The sequence below is a fragment of the Dryobates pubescens genome, chromosome 8 (genome assembly GCF_014839835.1).
Source record: "Dryobates pubescens isolate bDryPub1 chromosome 8, bDryPub1.pri, whole genome shotgun sequence".
Lineage (NCBI taxonomy): Eukaryota > Metazoa > Chordata > Aves > Piciformes > Picidae > Dryobates > Dryobates pubescens.
Window position 1 is genome coordinate 43,882,964 of NC_071619.1, and position 25,315 is coordinate 43,908,278.

At 45.8% G+C, this 25,315-nt stretch overlaps 1 protein-coding gene across 1 annotated transcript in view; it reads left to right on the forward strand.

The window, feature by feature from the left end:
- The window catches only part of TSPAN9 (tetraspanin 9), a 116,655-nt gene extending 91,738 nt beyond the window's left edge, over positions 1 to 24,917 (forward strand). The window contains exons 3-8 of the mRNA XM_009896653.2: positions 17,560 to 17,751; positions 18,844 to 18,918; positions 20,352 to 20,453; positions 22,230 to 22,361; positions 22,473 to 22,556; positions 23,327 to 24,917. Of these exons, the coding sequence (XP_009894955.2) occupies positions 17,560 to 17,751; positions 18,844 to 18,918; positions 20,352 to 20,453; positions 22,230 to 22,361; positions 22,473 to 22,556; positions 23,327 to 23,398 (657 nt within the window). The 3' untranslated portion in view covers positions 23,399 to 24,917. The remainder of the gene's footprint in view (positions 1 to 17,559; positions 17,752 to 18,843; positions 18,919 to 20,351; positions 20,454 to 22,229; positions 22,362 to 22,472; positions 22,557 to 23,326) is intronic.
- Positions 24,918 to 25,315: the final 398 nt, after the last annotated feature.

The following is a 25,315-nucleotide window of genomic DNA, read 5'->3' on the forward strand; positions in this document are numbered from 1 at the left end:
ATGTGTCGGCGTCCATCCTGCCACCGCACTCCCAGGGATAGTGACTCCACCACCTCCTTGGGCAGCCCATTCCAATGACAAATGACTCTCTCTGAGAAGAGCTTTCTCCTCACCTCAAGTCTAAACCTCCCCTGGCACAGCTTGAGACTGTGTCCCCTTGTTCTGGGCTGGTTGCCTGGGAGAAGAGACCAACCCCTTCCTGGCTACAACCTCCCTTCAGGCAGTTGTAGAGAGCAATGAGGTCACCCCTGAGCCTCCTCTTCTCCGGGCTGAACAATCCCAGCTCCCTCAGCCTCTCCTCATAGGGCTGTGCTCAAGGTCTCTCCATTTGGCTTTTGCACAGACCAGATCAGGCTGTTGAAAGGTGGATGAGTGTTGCTGGTGACATTCTGACCTTACACTTGTCAAATCAAGTTGTGAATGGGCACCAAAGAGTCACAGCTGGTTCTGTATTGCCTGTGATGCACAGTTTGAGAAGCAACTGGCAGTTTCGCATCCTCTATCTCGTGCTGTCCCACAGCTGCAGATTCATTTGAGAGTTCAGGCCTAATAGGCAACCTTAGTTTTCCTCCATCAGTTTCTACAGTTGCTACTAGTTAATTTAGCCTCTGTTTCTGGTGACAAGGAAGCATTCAGAACACTCTGCAACTCTTGTCAAAAGCATTATAAAAGTTGGTTTATGTTACTGCCACTCATTTGGCAATCACTGTCTCTGCTGATTGCTGAAAACATGTGTGAAGTCTTTGGAGACCTTGCAGTGAGGAGCTTTAAATATACAAGCAGATAGAATGTGGTCTAATGGTGGCTGGACTGTAGAAATTTAGTCAGCATTGGGCAGGAACAGATCTGACCTCAGTATTTCCTTAACTAAACCATTCTGACATCTGATGGTTTTGAAGGTTCCTTCTTCTTACAGTAGGTTTGGCAGGAGCATATTGTTAAAGCAGTCTAGGTAACAACTAGAGCACTTCCTTTTTATTTTGCTTCCACAGTAAGGAGCCTTCAGTCTCCTCTCAAATCAATGAAAGCTTTCCAAATGTTTGTGGGGTTTTTTTGCTTGGAAGCAGGGCAGGACTTGGACACACCACACATGTATTTGTTACGTGGCCTAATGCCACTATCTCATGTTTGCCTTGGGATAGCAAAGATATTTGTCCACTGGCTGAATTGTATTACTGAATTTTCCTTGTTCTTCCTGAACCAGTGTGATTGGCTGCTTTCCCTAACACAGACTCCACACAGAAGGGAAAGTGAGATTCTGTTAACTGGCAAGCCATCTACCTACTCTCTGATGTTTGTGTAGCCTGTGGCTGCTTTCTTACCCCTTTTAATGTATCTGGTCCTTTTACAGTGTTGGTCCTTTGTTAGCAATCTCTCTAAAGAAAATCAGGTTCAGCCTTGTAGAATTTCCAGCAAGCTGCAGGAGGAAGGTTTCACTTGCCTCAGCTTTTTAAGTCTTTAACAAGATTCGGGTGATCCAGGCAATTGATTGTGACCATTTGAGGCTGTGCCTTTAAGAAAGGGACAGTGTTGGAGCACTCTGGCTGAATGTTTTGGTATCAAAATGAAAACATTCAGCTATTCTAAACGAATTTCATTGGTAGAATGCAACTTTATGTTTTAGTGCAGTGGGAATGTTTCTCAGTTCCAGCCTGTTCTGCCTTTCCAGCCTGTCTGCTTCTGAGCAAACTAGCCGGAATGATCTTGAGATAAGCAAAACTAATTCCTGCATGTGCTTTGAAGCCTAACAAGAACTCTCTTCCTTAATAACTGCCTTCTCTCTCTCTAACGCCCTTTAGGGAAAAAAGGGAGGTAGGGGGAGAGAGGGAGTACGGGGGGGGGGGACCCTCCTCTGTCCAGAGGAGAGAATTTTGTTATTCTCCTTTGCTATATATTTCTATATATACTGTAAATACTGTATATATTGTGTTATATATAACCTGCATTCCATATATGCTTGTAAATACAGCTTTGCTTCTCCAACTGAGTTTAGCTGTGGTTTCTTTCTCTGTGGGGGAGGGAGAGCTAGGCCTTCTCTCAATCCACCACATTGATTGACTGCACACAACTTCTTTTTAATTGAAGACCTCTTGCCAGAGTATTGAAGAATACATAGGAGATGTTTCCAGTCCACTGAGAGATGTTATTTGCCAAGTGGTAGCTTCAAAATACAACATACTAATGGAAAGAAGTGGCTTTATTAATCCTAAGTTTTCTTCTTCTGCTTATACAGGGCTTTTGGTAAAGCAGTGATGGAATGTATGGGAAAAGTATATCTGGTGCCTGCAAATCAGCTGCAGGAGCTAAGGGTGCCACCACTGACCCAGGAAAAAATGAGGACTGATAAAGTCCACTATTGGGATGCTGAAATGAAGGACAGCTTCCAGAAATGAGGCTTGTTGGCCTACAAGAAGGCTGTGTGTAACAGCTCTCCACACATACATCACAGACATGAAGCAGGGAGAGAGGGAAAATGACTTGGTTTTCTGGAAGGAAACAAGTCTGGGGTTGCTTAACCTGGAGAAGAGGAGGCTCAGGGGAGACCTTATTGCTGTCTCCAACTCCCTGAAGGGAGGTTGTAGCCAGGTGGGGGTTGGTCTCTTCTCCCAGGCAACCAGCAACAGAACAAGAGGACACAGTCTCAAGCTGTGCCAGGGGAAGTTTGGGCTGGAGGTGAGGAGAAAGTTCTTCACAGAAAGAGATATTGTCCATTGGAATGTGCTGCCCAGGGAGGTGGTGGAGTCACCATCACTGGAGGTGTTCAAGAGGGGATTGGATGTGGCACTTGGTGCCATGGTTTAGTAGTCATGAGGTCTGTGGTGACAGGTTGGACTTGATGATCTTTGAGGTCTTTTCCAACCTTATTGATTCTATGATTCTAAGACAGAAGTGAAAAAACTGGAGGCTGCTGGTGACCCCAGCTGTGTTGCTCAGAATGCACCTGGAATGTGTTTATGAATAGCAACCTCTGCTATAAAGTCAGGCTGAGGGAGCTGGGGTTGTTCAGCCTGGAAAAGAGGAGGCTCTGGGGAGACCTAATAGCATCCTTCCAGTAACTGAAGGGGGCCTATAAGAAGGATAGAGAGAGGATGTTTACAAAGGCCTGCAGAGGTAGGGCGAGGGGCAGTGGACTGGTGAAGAACAGATTTAGATTGGATGTTAGGAACAAGTTCTCTACCGTGAGGGCAGTGGAACACTGAAACAGGTTGCCCAGGGAGGTGAGGCTCAAGGGGTCTCTGGGCCCCTGCTTACTGCAGAGGGGGTTGGACTAGATGACCTTCAGAGGTCACTTTTAACCCAGACCATTCTATGATTCTATGTTTCAACTTGTCTAGAGCTGCCATCCTTTTGGCACCCCTCCACCTTGTTGAACTCTTGCCCCACCTCAGATATGGCAGGGCTTGCTCTGCAGTCTGCTAAGTTAGGGGGAGAGGAGCTGGGCTTGTACTTCTGTGTTTATTTGAACTGTAGTGTTTGACTCCTTTAGCTGTTACTACACAATGTTTTATCTATTTTGTACCTGGGTTTATGGCCATGTGTATTTTGCTTCTATAACTTTGTATCTTAATACATTAGAAATATATCTATGTGTGTGTATATGTAGAGAAGTGTCACTGAAATCATAAATGAAGCTTCTTAACACACCAATGTGGTATTTAGATGTGGCATTTGTTTATTGCAGCATGTGGGATGCACTGAGATCTCTCCTCAAAGTAACAACCCCCCAGCAAAGGTTTCTCATGGCTGTTTATACATGAGTTTCACAAAAGTGACACCTGTCTAACACAATTATTCCCCCTACCCATTACATATTCATGGGGCATGATTCAGCACAATGTCTGTGCCTGTGCCTCTGGTCTGAGGTCTCTTAGCAATGGCAAGATCCTATTTCATGGAGTATAGGCAGACTGGCTCCTTTTGATAATCCATGTGGCTGTCACCCACAACTCCAGCAAGGACACTGCAAACCCTTCTGTGGCTCAAGGCTTCTCACCACTGTGCAGCTAATCTTGTTGGAGACGTTGGCTCTTTCCTACCTGGTCTTGCCTTGTGTGGGTCTGAGGATAGCCTGTAGGTCTTGGCTTTTGTGTATAGCCCCTAGTTGGTTTACTTAATAATTGATTTTATAGCCAGGATAATTTGCACACTTAACGAAACTCCTACAATGTCCCAGCATAACATTTCTAAGAGGAACCCAAAATTACAATCACCATCTTTTCCTGCAGTGGTGATCAGGGCAGCACGTGCAGCTTGGTTTATTGCCTGTGGAGCTGGAAATGTCACGCTCTGTTATCTGCAGCAGCTGCTCAAAACCTAAACCAAATATTCTAAATTAGCTGTGTGATGACAATCCTACCTTTAAAATTACATTACATGCACATGCAGAGGCGGTGTCTAGGTGCTCAGTATGCACACAAGCGCAGCTGGATCTCACATCAGTGACTACAGGTCCACCAAAAACCAGAGGATAGACTTCATATTTACATCTGGCTGAACTCTGGTTTAGACTGATTGAAAACTGGCACGTTTTTGTGTGCAATTTGCAATTCCCAGTGCCTCCAGCTTGCTGTTGTCCTTCCATGGGGGCAGTTGTGTGGTCCTTTCCCCTTTTCTTTAAGAGATTTGATGCCCCAGGTCCAGATGCATACTGATTCTCCTGGGTGATACGGACCTGCTGGAATGTCTGAGGTCACTGGAGAAGCTAAAACAACAATCCTATGCTAAGATGAGAGCACCTTCCCCAAAGATGTCAGACACTCCCTCAAGCCATGATCTCCCATTATATGAATGTCCCCTGGAAAATCAGTTATGAGGCAGGGCCTTTCATGTCGGATTCCATCGGGGCTCACCTTCTCTTTGAACTTTGGCTGAGTTTTTATTCTTGACAAGGCTAAGGGGGAAAAGCCTTCAGCTATTGATATTTCTGCTCACATTTTACCAGTTTGTCTCTTTAGGCTCTGTGGTTTTGATAAATTTTGTACAACCTCTTCTATAAGATGAGGTCCTCTTTCTGATGACATTCCCAGTGGAACTCCAAACCTGGGTATTACTTCTTTTCACAAGACTTTTGCTACCTCCTTAACATTGTCAGTGAAACAGGGGAAAGCTCCAGGCCTTCCTGTAAAAATACCAGCAATTACCAGCGTTCCCCTGGTGTGGAGCTCATTTTTACCTCTCCAGCAGATTTCTTTTGACTTTTTAGATGACTGAATTAACACCTTTGGCAACTGGGATAATTTTGACTCTTACTCCATGCCTTCTAATTGTCCCCATTAAGGTTTCAGCTTCCATGAGTGCACTTCTGTCTTGTCAGTACATTACCAAATGTAGGGCTGGTTTTGAGTTCTTAGTGGAGCACTGTCCAGCACAGCTGCATTTTCCATTGAGGTGTTGGTTGCCTTTCTTGTTCAAACAGCAATTTCTAATTATGTTCCTCCAAGGGACTATAAAAGGAAGCATCTTTTAAAATTTGGTATTTTAAAATATACATTAGAGTCAGTTGTTGTTGCTGATATTATTTGGTGTACATTTGTTGTAATCTGATTTATAACCCTTAGATCTTGTGCCATTCTGCATTCCTGAGAATGCAGCTTCTTGACAGGCAAAACTGGAGTGTTACAATACAATTGCAAATGCTTGATCACAGTATCACAGTATCACCAAGGTTGGAAGAGACCTCAAGGATCAAGTCCAACCTGTCTCCACAGACCTCATGACTAGACCATGGCACCAAGTGCCACATCCAGTCCCCTCTTGAACACCTCCAGGGACGGTGACTCCACCACCTCCCTGGGCAGCACATTCCAATAGCCAATGACTCTTTCAGTGAAGAACTTTCTCCTCACCTCGAGTCCAAACCTCCCCTGGCACAGTTTGAAACTGTGTCCCCTTGTTCTGGTGCTGGTTGCCTGGGAGAAGAGACCAACCCCCTCCTGTCTACAACCACCTTTCAGGTAGTTGTAGAGGGCAATGAGGTCACCTCTGATCCTTCTCTTCTCCAGGCTAAGCAACCCCAGCTCCCTCAGCCTCTCCTCACAGGGCTGTGCTCAAGGCCTCTCCCCAGCCTTGTTGCCCTTCTCTGGACACCTTCAAGTGTCTCAATGTCCTTCTTAAACTGAGGGGCCCAGAACTGGACACAGGACTCCAGGTGTGGCCTAACCAATGCAGAGTCCAGGGGCACAATGACTTCCCTGCTGCTGCTGGCCACACTGTTCCTGATGCAGGCCAGGATGCCATTGGTCTTCTTGGCCACCTGGGCACACTGCTGGCTCATGTTTAGGCGGGTGTCAATCAGCACCCCCAGGTCCCTCTCTGTTTGGCAGCTCTCAGCCACTCTGACCCCAGCCTGTAGCTCTGCATGGGGTTGCTGTGGCCAAAGTGCAGCACCTGGCACTTGGACTTGTTGAATGCCATCCTGTTGGACTCTGCCCATCTGTCCAGTCAGTCGAGGTCCCTCTGCAGAGCCCTTGTGCCCTCTAACTGACCAACATCTGTTCCCAGCTTGGTGTCATCTGCAAACTTGCTGATGACTGACTCAACCCCCTCATCCAGATCATCAATGAAGATGTTAAAGAGGATGGGGCCCAGCACTGATCCCTGGGGGATGCCACTGGTGCCTGGCCACCAGCTGGCTGTGGCACCATTCACCACCACTCTCTGGCCTCGGCCCTTCAGCCAGTTCCTAACCCATTGATTGTGGGCTCCAGTCCCACACAAGCTTCCAGTATCAAAGGGCATTGTTTGCCTTACCTGTTCTGCCCTTGGTCTCAGTTCTGCTTTTACCAGTTTTGCCAATGTAGTTACTCGAGGCTTTCCAGTGCCCCACGCAGACAGACTCCCTGCTTTCATTATTTTGGGCGAGATCTCTCTTTGAACTTCCTTTTCAATGACTGTTTTTGAGATGATTCCTGTAAAATGTATTTGTGCTCTCCAGACAGTGTTAGTCAGAATATGTACTTGAGCCTTTGCTTCTAATATGTTTAATAAGTCTCTTCCCATCAGAGCCAATGGATGTGAAATGGATGAAAACAGAGTTGTGTCATTTACACAGGAATAGCACCAGACATGAGAAAATGGCCTGGAGTCTCTACCCATATGGCACCAACAACTTTTATTTTTCCCTGTGGGTCCTATAAAGCTATTTTATGTTAAATTAGTAGCTCTGCTATTAATTAAAATTGTTATTAATTCATTACCCAGAGGATTAGCTGCAAGACTTATCCCAGTCCCCTTCAATCCAATTCAATCCCTGCTATTATTCCAACTGCTTCCTGTGTTCTTTTTCCTTGTATGCTGATTTAAGAAAGCCCACTCTAATAAACAAGCCCCACATACACAGATCAGGAGTGAAACCAGCACAGAAAGCCCTGTGGGCTGAGATAAGGAGAGTCTGATTAAATGATCCCATGTACAACACTATGTGAACGAGCCAACAAGCCAAGCCAGCAAAGACAATCAGCAAACAAGCCAGCAAGCAAAGGGCAGCATCCAAGCCAGCAGCCAGCAAAGTGGAGGAGGCCATGTTATGAATTGATGGTTATTAATCATTAATAGGCAGAACGATTAATTAAAAGTAGTAATAACTTTATTAATTAAAAAAGTCCTGTGGAAAGTATTAATGAATCCTATTCCCTGGTTTGAAATACTGGGCTGTGGAACAGATCCCTCACCAGCAGCAGCACGGAGCAATTTGAACAAGATGAGCAAAGAGCCAGAAACAACAAACAGTAATCTAAACTGTAAAGAAAAAGGACATCAGCAAGGTGCCAGCTTTGCCCACGAAGGGGGAGCTCCAGAATTCTCTGGGGCAACAGCCCTTTGAGCAGCTGCTGATCAAAATCAGCTTTGCCAGATTATCCTCAGTGCAATGTGCTCTCCAGCCGCCAGGTTTGTGATCCCCAGCTGACGGCAGCGCGCGGCACGCGCCTGGGCGCCAACCAGACCGAAATGGCCTCAAACACAGCAGGGCTGAGAGAGAAGCTTCACTTCTGCTGTATAGCTCCCAGCTTTTCTCTCTTGGAAGCCCTGCTTCTGATAGCTCAAACATTGGACTAGTGTGATGTGTGATACAGGTGGGGAATAGAACACCTTGTTTTTGAGCTGATGGACCTCCCATGACAGTTCCTCCACAGGTGACATTCAGGCCTGCACAAAGGAAGAGCCCTCTCGTTGCCAGGGCCTGCTAGTCATCCACCATTTGTCCTTGGCCATCTTTCAAGACTGAGGATAAAACCCAGTGACCACCTCTGGCTCCTCTTGTTCCTGTGCAAGACAAACTGCTTTCCTTGTGTGTTTGTTTTTCCATACAGCAGTGACTGATGCTGGCACAGGCTGGTTCATTGGTGCCATGTCTGCTGTTGGGATCTGAGTAGCTGCAGTGCCTGCCAGCCTGTCTGTATGTCCAGGGATCTTCTCTTGCCCCTGAGCACACTGAACAGTGATGAGAAGGGCTGGATAGTCATAGGCCATGCCCCAACACATTGCAGTGATTTCTGTCTCAGGGAATTCTGGGCTGAGAACTTCTTCCTTGTATTTTACCAGTTTGTCAGGATTCTGCACTTGGCCAGGGGTGAAAGTCCAAAGTGCCCAAGGTGACCATCATCCTAAGCACTTGCCCATACTCTCTCAGACACCCTGCCACTCATAATTATACCTCCCTGGGGCAGATTTCCAGGTGGTATTCTTGGGAAAGACCTGCATTGCTCTGGCCCATTAATTTGGTGAGATTACAACATAAGTTAGTGAACAGTGGAATAATCATATCATAACATGGCTTCATCCAGCCCAGCAACAGGGTAGCTCTAATCCATTTCCCCAAAGTGGTAAACACCACCACACAGAGTACATAAGGGTTTATTTTATTACCAGGGCTGGACCCCAGCACCTCAGCCCCAGTTACCCCCAGAACAAAGTGCATCAACATAGCAAACATACTGCAGAGAAGAAGGGGAAAAAAATATTCTTTGAACAAGCCTTAATTGAATCTCCTTGTTATCTTGTTTCTTGTTATCTCTACCCTCTTGGGCCCCACATGTGGCTCCAAAATAGACTGCTCTGGTGTAAGACAGCTCACTTTAACAAGCAAGCCCCCATCAACCCCATGCCCCAAGGTCAGGAGTGAAAGTAACACAGAAAGCCCTATGGGTTGAGAGAAGGAGAGTTTAGTAAAATAATCCATCAAAACCCACAGGCATTCCCTTTATGTCCTGGTTCTACTCTAAGCACAACCAGCACTGCCTCTGACCTCTACCCCTGCCTCTCAGTTTTTGTGCACATGTATTCATCATGGCTTCTGTTCTTCCTTAACCTTTTCCTATGCAACTGCTGCTCCATCTAGTTTTTGTAATTTCTTTTTACTTTCTGATGCCAGCTGACCTATAAACACCATATTAAACAGTTTCATGCTTGCTCACATACTCCAGAAGCCTGCACTGGGATCAGAAACTGTGCTTGGCTGGGTTCTGTGCACCCAGTATATCTTGGCACTGGACACACTGTCTAGTGAAATCTTAAATAGAGTGGCCAGGAAGTGGTCTCAAACTCATTTTGGGCTTGGGCTCATTTTGGGATTCACTAGATTCATGACAAAATTGGAGTGCCTGCAGCACCCAGACCTGGCTTCTCCTTGCACCTGCATACCCTGAGTTCCTGCTCACAGCTGGCATTAGTATTGTTACCATATATTAGCACCACCACAAAGATTTGCATCCCCGACTCTGTTGAGTGTTACCCAGGAATTGCCAACTCAAGCTCACTTATCATCACTAACAAATTTCAGTCTGATATTAGCATATTACCATTATTACCACTGTTCACATTATTAACAGCTCACTGTAAGGCCCTTTTTTCTGTCTCCATTTTTCCAATGTATACACTGGTTACCAATTACTGCAGTACTCCGTTGGCCGCTCTCATGTTAACAGATCTTCCCTCAGGTCTTTCCAGTGTCTTAATATAAAACCTAGAGGGATAGCTTTCAGAATCTCTCCATCCTAAGATTGTCCAGAAGCCATAGTTAAACAGTACAATAACACAGAACAAAATGCACAAACATAATATTTAGCAGAACAAGACACTGAGGATTTGAACCACTAAATACAAAGACAAGATTTAACAACCCAGCAAGGGACTCAGACCTCTATCCCGCCATCAGTGGACTGCAGGCCCACCCTCTTTCTGATTTACAGTGAGACTCTAACCCATAATGTTTAAAATTCAGGCATTTACCAATACCTTGCCTGGCACTCCAGGCAGCTTTGTAATAGTGTGCCCCCAAACCTTTGCCCAGGTGTACGTCCTACAGACTCCTGTCTGGCAGGATCAAACACCTCCCTTCCTGCTGGCACTCTCTCTGTAGGAACCTTCATAGTCCAACCATGCAAAGCTTTTGCCTCAGCTTATGAGAAGACTTGGCCCCCTGTCTGGCTTTCACCGTGCCTTACAGCAGGCCCCCTCCTTTCTAGGCATATACTGTGTCCAACAGCTTATGCTGTGACTTATGGGAAGGCTGTCCCTCTAAGAGAACCTTTCCCAGGGGTCTTCACTGAACTCTTCGGTCTGGGAAACAGACATTCTTCCTGAGAATTTTTGGTGCTGGCTGGAGGTCCTTTGATCCCATAGAGCCTGTTTCTCACAGCACCCTCCTGGAGAAACTGGCTGCTCATGGCTTGGGTGGGTGGACAGTTCTCTGGGTTAAGAACTGGCTGGCTGGGGTCAAAGAGTGGTGGCGGAAGGAGAAAAATGCAACTGGCAACCAGTCACTAGTGGTGTGCCCCAGGGATCAGTAATGGGGCCAGTTATCTTTATCAGTGATCTGGGTGAGGGAATTGAGTGCACCCTCAATAAGTTTGCACTAAATTGGGTGGGAGTGTTGATCTGCTTGAGGGTAGGAAGGCTCTGCCAAGGGGTCTGGACAGGCTGGATTGATGGGCTGAGGTCAGTTGTATGAGGTTTAACAAAGCCAAGTGCTGGGTCCTGAAAGCCAAGTGCTGGGTCCTGCAGTTGTGTCACAACAACCCCATGCAATGTTCCAGGCTTGGGGCAGAGAAGCTTGAAAGTTGCCTGATGGAAAAGGACCTGGGGATGTTGTTTGACAGCCATCTGGACATGAGCTCGCAGTGTGCTCAGGTGGCCAAGAAGGCCAACAGCATCCTGGTCTGTATCAGGAGTAGTGTGACTGGCAGGAGCACAGAAGCGATTGTGCCCCTGTACTTGGCACTGGTGAGGCCACACCTTGAACACCTCACCACAAGAAGCACATTGAGGTACTGGAGCATGTCCAGAGAAGGGCAGCAAAGCTGGTGAAAGGCTGGAGAACAGGTCTTACAAGGAATGACTGAGGGAACTGGGATTATTTAGTCTGGAGATGAGGAGGCTGAGGGGAGACCTCATTGCTCTCTCTACAACTACCTGAAGGGAGGTTGTAGGGGTGGGGAGTGGGGTGTGTGTGTCACTCTCTTCTCTCAGGTATCAAGTGACAGGACAAGCGGGAATGGCCTGAAATTGTGCCAGGAAAGGTTTAGATTGGATATTAGGACAAATTTCTTTATGGAAGAGTGGTCAGACATTGGAATAGGTTGTCCAGTGGTGGTGGTAGGTGGCCCATTGGACTCGATGATCCTAGAGGGCTTTTCCAACCAAAGCAATGATTCTGTCATTCTTTTTGTCCCTAGTGTTTGTCTCAGTATTGGGTTTCTATACATCTCAGTTCCACTCCTAGTCTGTTAAGAGCTGCTGTGGTGTTTAAGCAGTAGTAGAAAGTCTGATGTCAAGAATAAATCTTCCCTTCACTCTTTCACACACCTAGCTGTGCAGCTTTTCCATCACCCATTGTGTACATAGGATAGAATGATGGCAAACATGAGTATGGCCTCACCCCTTTTCCTCTTGGTAGTGCCTTCTTCATCAGATTCTTGTGTCCTGATGTTCAATGGCTGAGCTCAAGGGTGAGCCTGTGTGTATTATTCTGTTGCTAGACCTGGCCAGAATGGCATATTCTGCCCCAGTTTGTTTTGCTGGCCTTCCTCAGAGCAGCATGCAATGTCCTCATTGGTGCACATGCTAACAAACTACAAAGGCTGTTACCAACAAATAATCCAGGCTTTGCTGGCAGCTGTGGCCACAGTGTTCTTGTACTCACATGTGGTGTAATTTATGGATTTACCTCTCAGTTCTGTGGAGCAAAATACACTACACAGTGCTTGCTGATACTCCCCTTGTTCCTATTATTGGGAAATACTAGAGAGACAGGCTTCTGGGGTTTACTGACCTCTAGAGCTGTGAATATTTCATTCACATCCTGTCTAATAATTCCTCCCAAGCTCGATAATCCTGTGCACAATCTTCTTCTGTCCAAAATCTTCTTCTGTCCAATATGTCAGTCTTGGCTTCTGACCATATGTGTCTTCCCTAGGTCTTATAAACTCTCACTGTATCTTCGTTAGGCAACCCCACCTGGATATAGGGCTCTGTTGCCAAAGTTTGCATTGTATTAGTTCATACAATGCTTAAACCCCAGAATGAAAGAGTTCCTTTCCCACTTCAGTGACAGGGAACGCTCTTTAAAATGCTTTTTAGAATGCAGTATGTTTTCTGGGCACAGTGACGATGACAGACAGATGTCGAGAGAATTCTGTGAGTTCTATGATACTGTGTCCACTTTTGGGCTCCCCAATTCAAGAGAGAAAGGGATCTGCTGGAGAGAGTCCAACAGAGAGTTTCAATGATGATTGCAGGACTTGAACATCTCTTCTGTGAAGAAAGACTGAGAAAACTGGGGCTGTTTTATCTTGAGAAGGCTGAGAGGAGATCTTACCAATGTCTTTAAATGTCTGAGGAGAGGGTGTCAAGATGAGGGTGACAGTCTCTTTTTTGGTGGTGCCCAGTGATAGGAGAAGGAACAACAGGTACAAGCCAGCACAGAAGAGGTTCCAGCTCAACATGAGGAAACACTTCTTTGAGGTGAGAGTGACGGAGCACTAGAAGAGGCTGCCCAGAGAGGTTGTGGAGTCTCCTTGTCTGGAGACTTTCAAAACCCACCTGGATGCATTGCTGTGCAGCATGCCCTAGGTGATCCTGCTTTGGCAGGCAGCTGGACTTGATGATCTCTGGAGGTCCCTTCCAACCCATAACATTCTGTGATGATTCAGGCTTTGATAGTGAACTAGCACAATGAGGGAAAGGAGGGATGAACTGTAAGGAAAGTTGGCATTACTTCTGCTTGCTTTCAGGCTGAAAACACCTCTCTCCTGGCTTGGCTAAACTACCCTATCAGTAAGAGTGTGTCTGTCTGTGTATCTGAGTGACTTCATGATAGTGCTCTGCAGTTACCATCATGACATAAACACCAGGGGAAGGAGAGATTTGATGGTTGCCTGGACAATGACAATGTCTAGTCCCAAAAAGGAAATGAGTCAACATTTTTTGAGAAGAAAAATCCAGAGAAATTTATTGTTGAACCATTTCCCCGAGGAAGGAACATCAGTGCCATCACTCACAGGTACCGAGCAGCACATAGCATGCAATTACATGGTGAAAAGGGAGTTAAAAAGGTGACGTGATACTCTCCAGAATCCAGCGGTACCAAACAGAAGGAGGAGGCTCCTGTGAGAATAAATAGCTGTGAAAGAAGTTTTACTATGTTTGCCTTGTATAAAAAATGAGATTGGTAGTGATCAAAGCGTCAGGGAAAGCGATTTTGCTGCTAGGCTTGTAGGCAGCCCTGGGTGGGATGGGTGTGTGCAGTTCATTCCCAAGGCAGTGCATTCATGTGGGAAAAATGAGTGAAAAAAGCATTTGTCTGGGACCTAATGTTTGAAGAATACACTTTGGTGTCAGCAGTACTGACACTGAGTAGAGTGATAGAGATAAAAGCAGAGAAGAAAGCACAAACGTTCAGAGCTTCGGAGAGGAGAAATGCGGTTTGACGGAAAGTGTTAGTGGTGTCTGGTGTGGGATGCCACCTCGTGGGACGGTTTAGAACGGCCTTCAGCAAGTCTTCCTCATTACTCTCCAGTCACTGTAGATAACCTTGTCTGCACAGATAAACCTCATGCTGCCGTACTGCTTAATTTGACATCGTAAAGGACACTTCTCCCAGTGTGTTCAGCTGCCTGGCATTCAAATGGTGTCTCCATGGTGGGCTGCTTAGGAACAGCACAGGTGTGCTGGGAATCCATGTGACCTTTGTTGCAAATCTTTCACATGAAATGTCAAATGCTGCCTCACTGCTAGAGGTGCTATGGAAAGGTGAAGCCAAACCATAAAGTGTTTTGCTCCCGACTTTACAAAAATCCTGTGGTGGCTGCCACAAGCAAGTGGAGAATTTATCTGCCCTGTATAGAAATGGATAGAGAGAGGCTCCTGAATTGAGACATGTCAGGAGGACAGAAGCTGCATGCCCATTTTTCTTCTCTCCAGCTTTGATTTTCTTTTTGCTCTTAGTCCTCTTCTGTCCTCATGTCCATCCCATGGAGTACCAATGGATCCATTGCCCTTAGAGGTAGCTCTTCCTTCCCTCGTGTAAGCAATTAGCTCCTAACTTTGTCTAAATAAACATAAACATGAGACTTCTGGAGTAATTCCCTAGACACTTTTCTGTTCTGGACTCAATCTCTGCCAAGCATTGTGCTGCATTTTTGCAACAGGTAGAGTAGCAAAAAGCTGGTAAAGGCTTCTTAATTCTACCTCCCTCACTGGAGAGGGATGCTGAGGTGCAGTGCCTTTCTATTGATTGTATATGGTCCTTTTGGCTTTTACCTGCCCTTGCTCTGTAAGCCTTTTGCCCTAGTCTTGCTCTTACCCTAATCCTGTTTATCTTCAATGATCTATTTGGCCTGATGATTCCAGAACTGACTGCTCTCTCTCAAAACGAGCTGAGGCTGTGATTTCTGAGCCTAATAGAGTCTAAGGAACATGTTTGAGAATAACCTTTAAAGTCAGAATTCAGGTTCAGAAGGAAAGTCACAGTGAACAACTTCAGTCTTTGGTAGAAACTTTCAAAGAAGCATTTCCAGTCTTATCCATGGAGTGTCATGAAGTCAGTGATTGGACTGCCATCACCTGTTGGCAATGTACAGCCCTGGCAGCTTAGAAAAGACATTTAAACCTGAAGTGAATCTTGTGCGGAGAGAGCTGCTTCCTAAGCTCCTGAACCATCAAGTTCTCAGCCTGCACAACTGCCTGTAGTTCTCATCTAACAGGTGAAGCAGCTGAGCTGCAGAGTCGATTCCTGAGAGGGCTTGAGTCGCCCAAACTGCAGCAATTCAGTGGCAGAGTAGATGGAATTTAAAGCAGAAGCAACAGAGTGACTGATTCCAAGAACTGCAGAACAGTTTAAATCTGGGTCTTGCAGCAGGATGTCATCAGGAGAGTTGTTTTGCATCCCCCCCCCACAGTTGTCTACTACACCACGTTCACATTGACCATGAAAGGCAATGACAAATCACTTCAAGAGTGTTAATTGGAGAGGAGGGGTTTAGAGGAAGAGATGGAAGTCCTGTTGTCCTTTCCTGCCACACGCCTGTGTGTATGTTTGGTACCAGTCTTTCCATAGGCATAGTAGCTGTTCGTCTTCTTCCTGATACATGCATTCCTGTTCCAGCTGCGTTCAGCTCTGTTACAGGAAGCAGATGTCACGCTGTTTATCTACACCCAGTGAGGCAAAGCTCCCCAGCTCACTCTCTGGAGCTAGGATGTGCAGCCTCCTTACAGGAATGCTGAAAATTTCCTCTCTGTTACCCACTGTGTGGGGTGTTCCTCCAGATTAATAACCTAATGCTGAGGTGCAAAGGGGCCTGGAAATAACCACCAGTGCAGTATATTTCATCTCTATCTCAATCTCTTTCTCTGCATACACAGGCCTGTATTTTTGTGCTTTGTGTGATGCTAGCTTTTGTGGACTTTGTACATCAGGAGATACTTTGCCTCCCATGGGAATGCCTGTGAGCATCTTGCATAAGGCCTGCTCCTGCTCACAGTTCTTCACCAAACTAGTGAGTTTTCCCACCTGCAAAGCGGTTACAAAAGCTGCAAGCAAACTAGGAAGGGGGCTCCAAGGGGACAGAAGGGTCACAGAGGAAGTAAAAGAAAATAACTATGCACATGGTTATGCAAATGTGCACCTGACTCATGGTGAAGGAGACATGGCTGAAAAAAAGAAAACTATTCCTGGGGGTTCTTTATGTTTTGGGGAGCAGCAAAAGCAAGAAGAGCCAGTTGTCCCCTGAACTATCACCCCTGCTGGTAAATCACCTTAGACAGAAGTGCAGGCATTTGCCAGCAAAAGTTAGGTTTATATTTCTTCATCATGCCAGATCAGTGTTCATCACAAGGTAGAATTAATCCCTGTTTTAGTGGAGGTGCTGTTCTCTGGCCCTGAGTTTGCAGTTTGACTAAAAGTGGTAAGTTTATGTCAGCACAAGGAGTGGTGAGCTGGGTGTGGTGAACTTGCCAGATGACAAGAACTTAAATTTCTCTTGTTCCTCAGTGCTGAGCAGCAGCAGCTTTGGGATATCACTGTGAGTAATTATTAGGTGCTGTCTTGTTTTCCCATACAGTGGTCAAAGTAAATTGGAGCAAAATACTCTGATCTCTGTGTGTGTACTCTGATGCCACTCTCACCTCTGACCTTGGCAAATGATAGATTTGGCAGGAAACTCTAACAGTGCTGTTCAGTGGCTCACAGGTTTAATGAAAGCAGAATGAAGCCCTACTTCTGATTTTACTGCACAGCTATCACAGACATGATGATGGGAAGTCATGTAACAGCCATTTTAAGCAAGTACTAAAAGATGGCTTTTAGACTCCCTGTAGTGTAACACTTGGCCATTCTTCTGAGCACCTATCCCATGACTTAAGGTGGGAAACCTTATTTCTTTAACCAGCTATGGTACTGTTGAGAGTAAGAAGTAAAGTTCAGTGGATTTATGTTTTCTTTGTCGTTTTGCACTTCTTTCAGGTAGTCTCATTGACACAAAGTAACAAAAGTTGAGTTTCCTGTAGATAATAAGCCTAGAAATCTGATTTTTGTAACACTGAACACTGGCAAACAACAATAAAGCCATGAGAAGTCCTACCAAAACCCAGTGGGACTGGGTATTTAATGGCAAAGCTTTATTGAAATTAACTATTGAGTCTAATAATCTTCAGGACTTCTTTGCCTGCCCTAGGATGATGAAATATGGGGATGAATAATGTGAAGCATTGTGGAGGAATGCAGAAATAAGTGCCATGCAACATTCTTTCAGATTGTGGTTTTAATTTCCCTACAGAAAAGTTGCACTGAGTTGTGCCATTGGGAGACCAAGGGTAGCCCTGTTTTCACATCTTTAAAATGAGAATTCTGCCCTCCAGTGGCTTTGGAATAGGTTTAGAGGTGGCACAAGCAGGTCTAGGTAAGAACACATGCCTTCACTTTGTTTCAGTACCAAACCAGTGAAAGCACTGCTGCAGGATGGCAGAACCTGAACACTGGCTTGAGAAGTTCTTTCATAGTAGGGGTGAAGAAGACAGAGCCATTGAGATTGATGGACAACCTTTCTTTTGTTTCTCTCTTCACAGTTGTGTGGCTGTGGGCTGCTGGGTGTGGGCATCTGGCTCTCCGTCTCGCAAGGAAACTTTGCCACATTTTCTCCCAGCTTTCCATCGCTGTCAGCTGCCAACCTGGTCATTGCCATCGGCACAATCATCATGGTGACCGGCTTCCTGGGATGCCTAGGTGCTATCAAGGAGAACAAGTGCCTGCTGTTGAGTGTAAGACATCAGTACTTCTTTTCACTTGGACAAGTGACTGTTGCTTTGTTATTAAATGGCCAGTGCAAAATAGTCACATGGATCACCTTAACACTGCCCTTGGCTTTTAATCTTCTGTATTCTTGTAATGTGATATTCCACAGCTTGGCTCACAGTGTATAACCAAATGCATACATGTTACTGTGCCCTACTGTATCAGATAGCAAAGAAGATTACTATTAATGGCCTCTGAATGGTTAAACATGAGCTGTAGGTTCAACATTGATAGCCCTTCTGGAAATGTCTGTTAGAAGGATTGGCTGAAAATATTAAGCACAGCTGCTTTTGGATGCCTCTCAAAGTCTCTGTTGGCCATTTTCTACTTTGCCCTTATCAAAGGCCTTTGAGGTTGGTGGAAACCATCTGACCCAAAGTTAAGAAGTTAAGGTCCCTGCCAGGCCATACCACTAAACAAACAGCCCCTTGGTTTTCACCAAGTCTTTGTCCAGCACTGAAGCACAGACACTTGGGAACCCCTTTCAGGAAATGCAGTGTGGGTAACTTGTCTTGCAAAAACCCAGGAGGTTTCATAACACTTCTCCCCACACCAAGGAGAGAGGTATTGCAGCAGAAGGTAAGAGGAGGCCTTTCAAAGCAGACAGCTTCCAATTCAGTCAGCTTACCATGGATCACAGATGCTATGGCATTAAGGAGCACATTAGTTTTCTCTGTATAAGTCTCTTTTCCACGCTGCTGGGGAACAGCCGGGCAGCATTCCTTAGACCACCTCAGAGAGTTGAACTGGAGGACAAACGTGTGAAGGAAAGAGACTACCAGGGCTGTGTGCTGTGATAGTCATAAAAACCAAGACAAAAACATTGCTGAAGTCTTCAAAATGTTAAGGGCAAACCTAAGATTTAGAATATGCTGACCAGTGAGCTTCCTCACTGCTGCTGAGGCCTACAGGAGCTTCAGTGGCAATAGAGTTTGAAATAACACTGTAGAGGACAGGTTTAGAGGACAAAGCCTATAGCCTTCAGAGTCTCCAGCTGTCCCAGGCTTACTCTCTAGTTGGCAAATGTTTATACACTGTCTGTTTTTCCTTTGTTCTAGTTTTTCATCATTCTGCTCATAATTCTCCTGGCAGAGCTGATACTACTCATTTTGTTCTTTGTTTATATGGACAAGGTAAGCAAATATGCTGCATAGATTAATGATCTGTACTAGCATATAAATCAGGCTTGGTTTGCTCCTGTTTGATGGAGGGAGGTTCTCCTTGCTTTTCACTTGGGGGAAGGTTTAACTTCGACATTTTCACTGTGTCTGTAAAGTGCTTCTGCAGAGGGAGGAGGAAGTGATGAGGAGGGCAAACACAAGAGCCTGCTCAGCTTCACACTTTCCTCCCTGAACTAAAGCCATGATCCAAGGCCCCCTTTTAGTCTTCTTCAAAAAGCTAAGCTAGCTCTTGAAATAGCTGTTTGAAGTCTCTGAAAGAAGCTGATCATCTTGTGGCCCTGGGTTGTGGGAAGTCCTGCTTGAGACTTGGTTAGCTTCTTAGGGCTAACCCTTGAACAGGGTGGGAGGAGAGTGGCCTGGGATATTCACAGGCCCATCTGTAGGAATCTAGTAGAGACTAGGTGAGGCAGGCACAACTGGCTGGCCTGTCAGGTAGGACTGGAAAAATCCTTGAAGAACTGGGGAACTCTGCTAAACACTTTACAGTATCAGCATGTCCAGACTGACTGTAAAACTAACTCCTACCAGATTTGCATCCCTTCTTGGTGTCTGCCACTTTCAGGCACTGTGGGTTAACTGCTCATTTTCAGAGGGGTGTCAAAGAGGGATGAAACATACAGTTGTCATTTACTCCAGGACCCATACACCAATCCCTTCTCTGCTGCCAGCTCACTGCTGTCAGAACCAAGTTACAGTTCCTGCAGGTACTATACAAGAGAAGTACTCCTGCAAGTATTATTCCTACAAGAATTTCTACAAGAAATTGGACACTTTGGATCTCCCATTAAGCCTCCCAGCTTCCTCCTGTAAGGAAAGAAGAGTACATTTGAAAGATCATAAATCCTAGAAACCTGTCCCCACAAAGACAACAATTGATTTTGTAATGGCTATTATAGCCTGCCTAAACCTTTACAAAGGATACCTGTGGTAAGGTTGGGAGGCTGGGCCTCTGGGTTTATGATAGCAGCAAATTAAAGTGGGCCATAGGTTACAGGCAGGAGAGGCTGTTGCAGGGCACTGCCAGCAGCTAACTCTGGCAAAGTTAAAGTAAGCTCAGCAGATCTCTGTGGATCACTCTTCAGTTAGACTGGATCAAATGATGACTGTATGATAGATTCCTAGTAGAGAAGAAGCTCTTTGATATCTTATCTCATTAGAATGAATCCAGTGTTTTGGTATCTGAGGGAGAGAGACTAAGCCTTGGCAGGTACTGAAAGGGCCCATGGACTTGTGAGAGCTGAAGCTATGATGGAGCTTTTCTACCCATGTTAAGCTTGTGATGAGAGAAGGTAGGAGAGAGACATTCTGTATGCAAGTGTGTGCCATTGGCTCCTTTCCTCTAAAGAGCTGGGCATTGACTTTTCTCTATTTTTTACATGATGTAGGTCAGCGAAAGTGCTAAGAAGGATTTGAAGGAAGGTATGAAGCTCTACAATTCAGAAAATAATGTTGGACTGAAAAATGCATGGAATATCATTCAAGCAGAGGTAACGTTTTCTCAATGGAAAAAAAGTAAATAATTACACCATAAATGCACCAGAACAAGGGGACACAGTCTCAAGCTGTGCCAGGGGAAGTTCAGGCTGGAGGTGAGGAGAAAGTTCTTCACTGAGAGAGTCGTTCACCATTGGAATGTGCTGCCCAGGGAGGTGGTGGAGTCAGCATCCCTGGAGGTGTTCAAGAGGGGATTGGATGTGGCACTTGGTGCCATGGTCTAGTCGTGGGGTTTGTGGTAACAGGTTGGGCTTGGGAGCACACTGCGATGGGTTAGGAACTGGCTGGAGGCTGAGCCCAGAGAGTGGTGGTGAATGGTGCCACAGCCAGCTGGCAGCCAGGCACCAGTGGTGTGCCCCAAGGATCAGTGCTGGGCCCTGTGCTCTTTAACATCTTCATTGATGATCTGGATGAGGGCTTTGAGTCCATCATCAGTAAATTTGCAGATGACACCAAGCTGGGGGCAGGAGTTGATCTGCTGGAGGGTAGAGAGGCTCTGCAGAGGGACCTGGACAGGCTGGGCAGATGGGCAGAGTCCAACGACAGGAGATTGAACACATCCAAGTGCCAGGTTCTGCACATTGGCCACAACAACCCCATGCAGAGCTACAGGCTGGGGTCAGAGTGGCTGGAGAGCAGTCAGGTGGAAAGGGACCTGGGGGTGCTGGTTGACGGTAGGCTGAACATGAGCCTGCAGTGTGCCCAGGCAGCCAGGAGGGCCAATGGCCTCCTGGCCTGCATCAGGAACAGTGTGGCCAGCAGGAGCAGGGAGGTCATTCTGCCCCTGTACACTGCACTGGTTAGGCTGCACCTCGAGTACTGTGTCCAGTTCTGGGCCCCTCAGTTTAGGAAGGAGGTTGACTTGCTGGAACGAGTCCAGAGAAGAGCAACAAAGTTGGTGAGGGGCTTGGAGCACAGCCCTGTGAGGGAGCTGAGGGAGCTGGGGTTGCTTAGCCTGGAGAAGAGGAGACTCAGGGGTGACCTTCTTGCTCTCTACAACTACCTGAAGGTAGGTTGTAGTGAGGCGGAGGTTGGTCTCTTCTCCCAGGCAACCAGTACCAGAACAAGAGGGCACAGTCTCAGAATGTGTCAGGGGAGGTTTAGGCTGGAGGTTAGGAGGAAGTTTTACACAGAGAGAGTGATTGCCCACTGGAATGGGCTGCCTGAGGAGGTGGTGGGGTCGCCGTCGATGGGGGTGTTCAGGGTGAGGCTTGACAGGATGCTTGGTGCCATGGGTTAGTTGATTAGGTGGTGTTGGATGATAGGTTGGACTCAATGATCTTGAAGGTCTCTTCCAACCTGGTTTATTCTATTCTATTCTATTCTATTCTATTCTATTCTATTCTATTCTATTCTATTCTATCTTTGAGGTCTCTTCCAACCTTGGTGATTCTGTGGTTCTGTGAAATGCTGATGCTGTCTGTTTATGGTAGCATCCATGCCAAGGTTAAAAGTTGGATGATGAAAACTTTGGTTCTGATGTTGCACTCTTGAACATCTCTGTGAAACCCAGGATCAAAGTATGCTCTGGAAGGTGAAAGACGTTTACCTCTCTCTCAGACCTGAAAGAGAGCAGAAGCAGAAAGGTCTGCAGAAGCAGAACTGCAGCTTTGGCAGTGAGGCTTTTGCTGTTGGGCTCATGTCTCTGTAACAAGAAAACAGACCCTGGCCATGGGACCCTTCTTCTTTTTTGGAAGTAATTTTTTTTTGGTGGCTCACGATTCAAAAATTGTGCCAGTTAAGTTATTGATCCTTTGTTTTTGCTATAGATGAAATGCTGTGGTGTGAATGACTTTACGGATTGGTACCCGGTGCTGGGAGAGAACACTGTGCCAGACCGATGCTGTACAGAGAACTCACAAGACTGTGGGCGGAATTCCACTGGCTTGGTGTGGAAAACGGTAAGGCTGGCGTTGGCGGTGTGCCAGCTCATGGGAGAAAGGAAGCAGAGGGAATGCAAGCGAAAGAAAATATGACCTTGGGATTTCAGTGTTCATCTTTCCTCATTTCAGGGGTGCTATGAGAGAGTTATGACCTGGTTCGATGAGAATAAGCATGTCCTCGGTTCAATTGGGATGTGCATCCTCATAATGCAGGTAACAGCGGTGTGATGTTTGCCCACATGACCTTTGCTTTGCTCTTAGCATGCTCGATTCTACAGGGTGGAAAGTGGTGCTCAACCACTTCGAGTTCAGTCATGATTTCAAAAATTGTTTCATGAGTTCATTTGAGCCTCAGAAAGGAAGCAGGCAAAGAAGCCATGCTGCAGTGAGGTTTGGCTTACTTGTGTTTTGACTTAAGAGCATTGCTTTGGTATTCCCATGCTTAGGTATTTGTTACGCTGTCCCTAGGGGAACTGTTTCATTTTGGAAGCAAGTTCCAGACTTTGCCCAAATGAGTCAAATCATTGGCCACTGAACTAAGTTAATGTGTTTTGAAAGAGAAATGCCAGAATGTCATCATAATCTGTTAAGGTTTTGAGGTTCCCGTGTCACTTTTGGGGGAGAATACCTGAATCTGATGTCTTCAGTCACAGTTATCTGGCCAAATGAGCACAGATTGCTGGGAGAGTGTCTTGTTTGTATTTATTCTGGGGGGAAAAAAAGAGTGCATATGACAAAGAGCCCTGAGAGCCTTTTGCCTCCATCTGTGATCTGACAGATACATCTCTGATGTATCACATCTGCAGATACCACTGTGTGCCTGAACAACATATATCCATATTTACTGATCCATGGTGAAGCCTGAGAAATACAGATAATGTAGTATGGCTTTTAGAACTACAGCTGGAGCATGATCACAGGACAGCAGTGCAGTTTTGTCAGCCTACCCTGTATTGAAGCCCTTATTATTTGTTTTCCTTCAGATTCTTGGCATGGCCTTCTCCATGACACTCTTCCAGCAGATTCACAGGACTGGCAAAAAATACGATGCCTAAAGCCTCTGAACCGTTCCCACATCAACCCTTCTGTCTCCTCATAAAAATGAACAAAAGGAATGACTTCAAGAAGTGTCAAGCCTAGCCCTGCTGAGGGAATCCGTCCCAGTGACCAATCTACTTTGCTGTTACTCGTCCAGTTATTATCACCACTTGTTGTTTGACTCATTTTTGTGTCACTTTCTCACTTGCCATTTATTTGCCAAAGAGGGGGGAAACTCCCCAAACAAACGGATTTTCTACACAAAATCATAGATCTGCTCTAAGAACGTTTCTTAAGTGAAGAAAATGTTTTGCTCTACTAATCCTTGTGCAAAAAATATGTGTGTTCAGCTTCAAGGGAGAATCCTTCAAAGTCTTCCATTAAGTTTTCAGCCCTCATGTCTAATCTACTGGAAGACTCGGGAAAGTCACTCTAACTGAGTGATGTAGTAATTGGAGCTGCTTTGCTTTGCAGCTTCTTGTACCTTACAGTGTATACTTTTTTATTATGATAATGATGATTATTATGATGGATGTAGCTTAGAATTTAGTTGCCTGACATTACTTCTTACTGTTTCTGGTTTTACACATTTATTGTACATTACTATGGGAACCACTGTGTGATCTCAGAGGACAAAGTTGATGGTGCAAGCAAATAAAGACATAACTTTTCTTAAGTCCATGGGGAGGCATCATCTACCTTCATCAGGGCCTTGATGCCCTTACTGTAACAGAGGTGGTTCCTTTTGACTCAGAGGTTCTTCCTTAGGTGGAACACAATGCCTTCCTATAGGACCAGATGGTGAGCTTTCTACTCCTGTGAGGCCTTTACTCATCCAAAGCAGTGTCTGGCTACTTTGATGTTGTGCTACTTTGAAAGCTAAAAGTTGTGTTACTGCTCCCCCAGCACGAAGGAGAGAGATTGCAACCTGACCTAGTGGAGAGCTGGAAGCAGACTTCACAGATTGTGTGGTCTGCTTCAAAATGTCTATCTTAGGCACATCATGCTGCTGGATAGGAGGGAATGGATGGCAATTTGATGGCAACATTGTCATGCCATGCCCTTCCTCACAGGGATTTCCTCAGGCAGAGGAAATCCAGCTGTCTTCCTGAGCTGGAAAAGATGGCTTGATTAAAGGTGACCAGACAAAAGGGGCAATTTCCAAAACAGCACTCAGAGACAGTGTGTGCTCTCACACTTTCAGTACAGAATTGGTTCTTGCTGATGGACTGCCACGTGCATCCAGTGGGGTAGTTCAGAGTTCACTGCAATGTGCATTTTTACCAACATTCCTGTTAGAAAACTTGAATATGTAGTTCTGTAGTTTGAATGTGGCTTCCTTGCAAGTAGCCTTCATTTACCTTTTGTTCCAAGTGTTTTGCTGGTTTGTGAAAGAAGAACAGGCTCAGGCACTGGGGTGTTCTTGTTTAACTTCAGTCAGTGCTCAGCTCAGCTCTGAAAGAAACACTGGTTGTTTAGGTTAGCAGGAGTCAGAAGTGACCTGCTCGTCAAGGTCATCCTCACCCAGCAATGGTTTCCTCATCCAGCAATGGTCTCCTCACCCAGTGTCACTCTCAAAAGAGCACTGTCATCTATGGGATGAGGTTTGCTGTGGTGTTACGGGGCTGACTTTCAGAAACTGTTGAGGATGGAGATTTTGTGCCTTTCCAGCCATGCCATGTCAAACTACTCCTCTGGTAAACACGTTTCTCTTAATGTCCAGTCTGAATATTTCTGCTTCAAACTCTTCACAGATAGAATTCTTGTTGTGTCATTCTGCTTATCTTTTCCTTCTGGGCTGAAATAGCTGTTGGGCCACCTCGTATCTGGGAGGTTTTAGTCCCCTGCTTATATTCCTATTTGGTCTTGAATGCATCTGTGCATCTGGCAGCAGTACTGGTTTGTGTGGCTTATGTGTCACTTGTTTTGGGTTC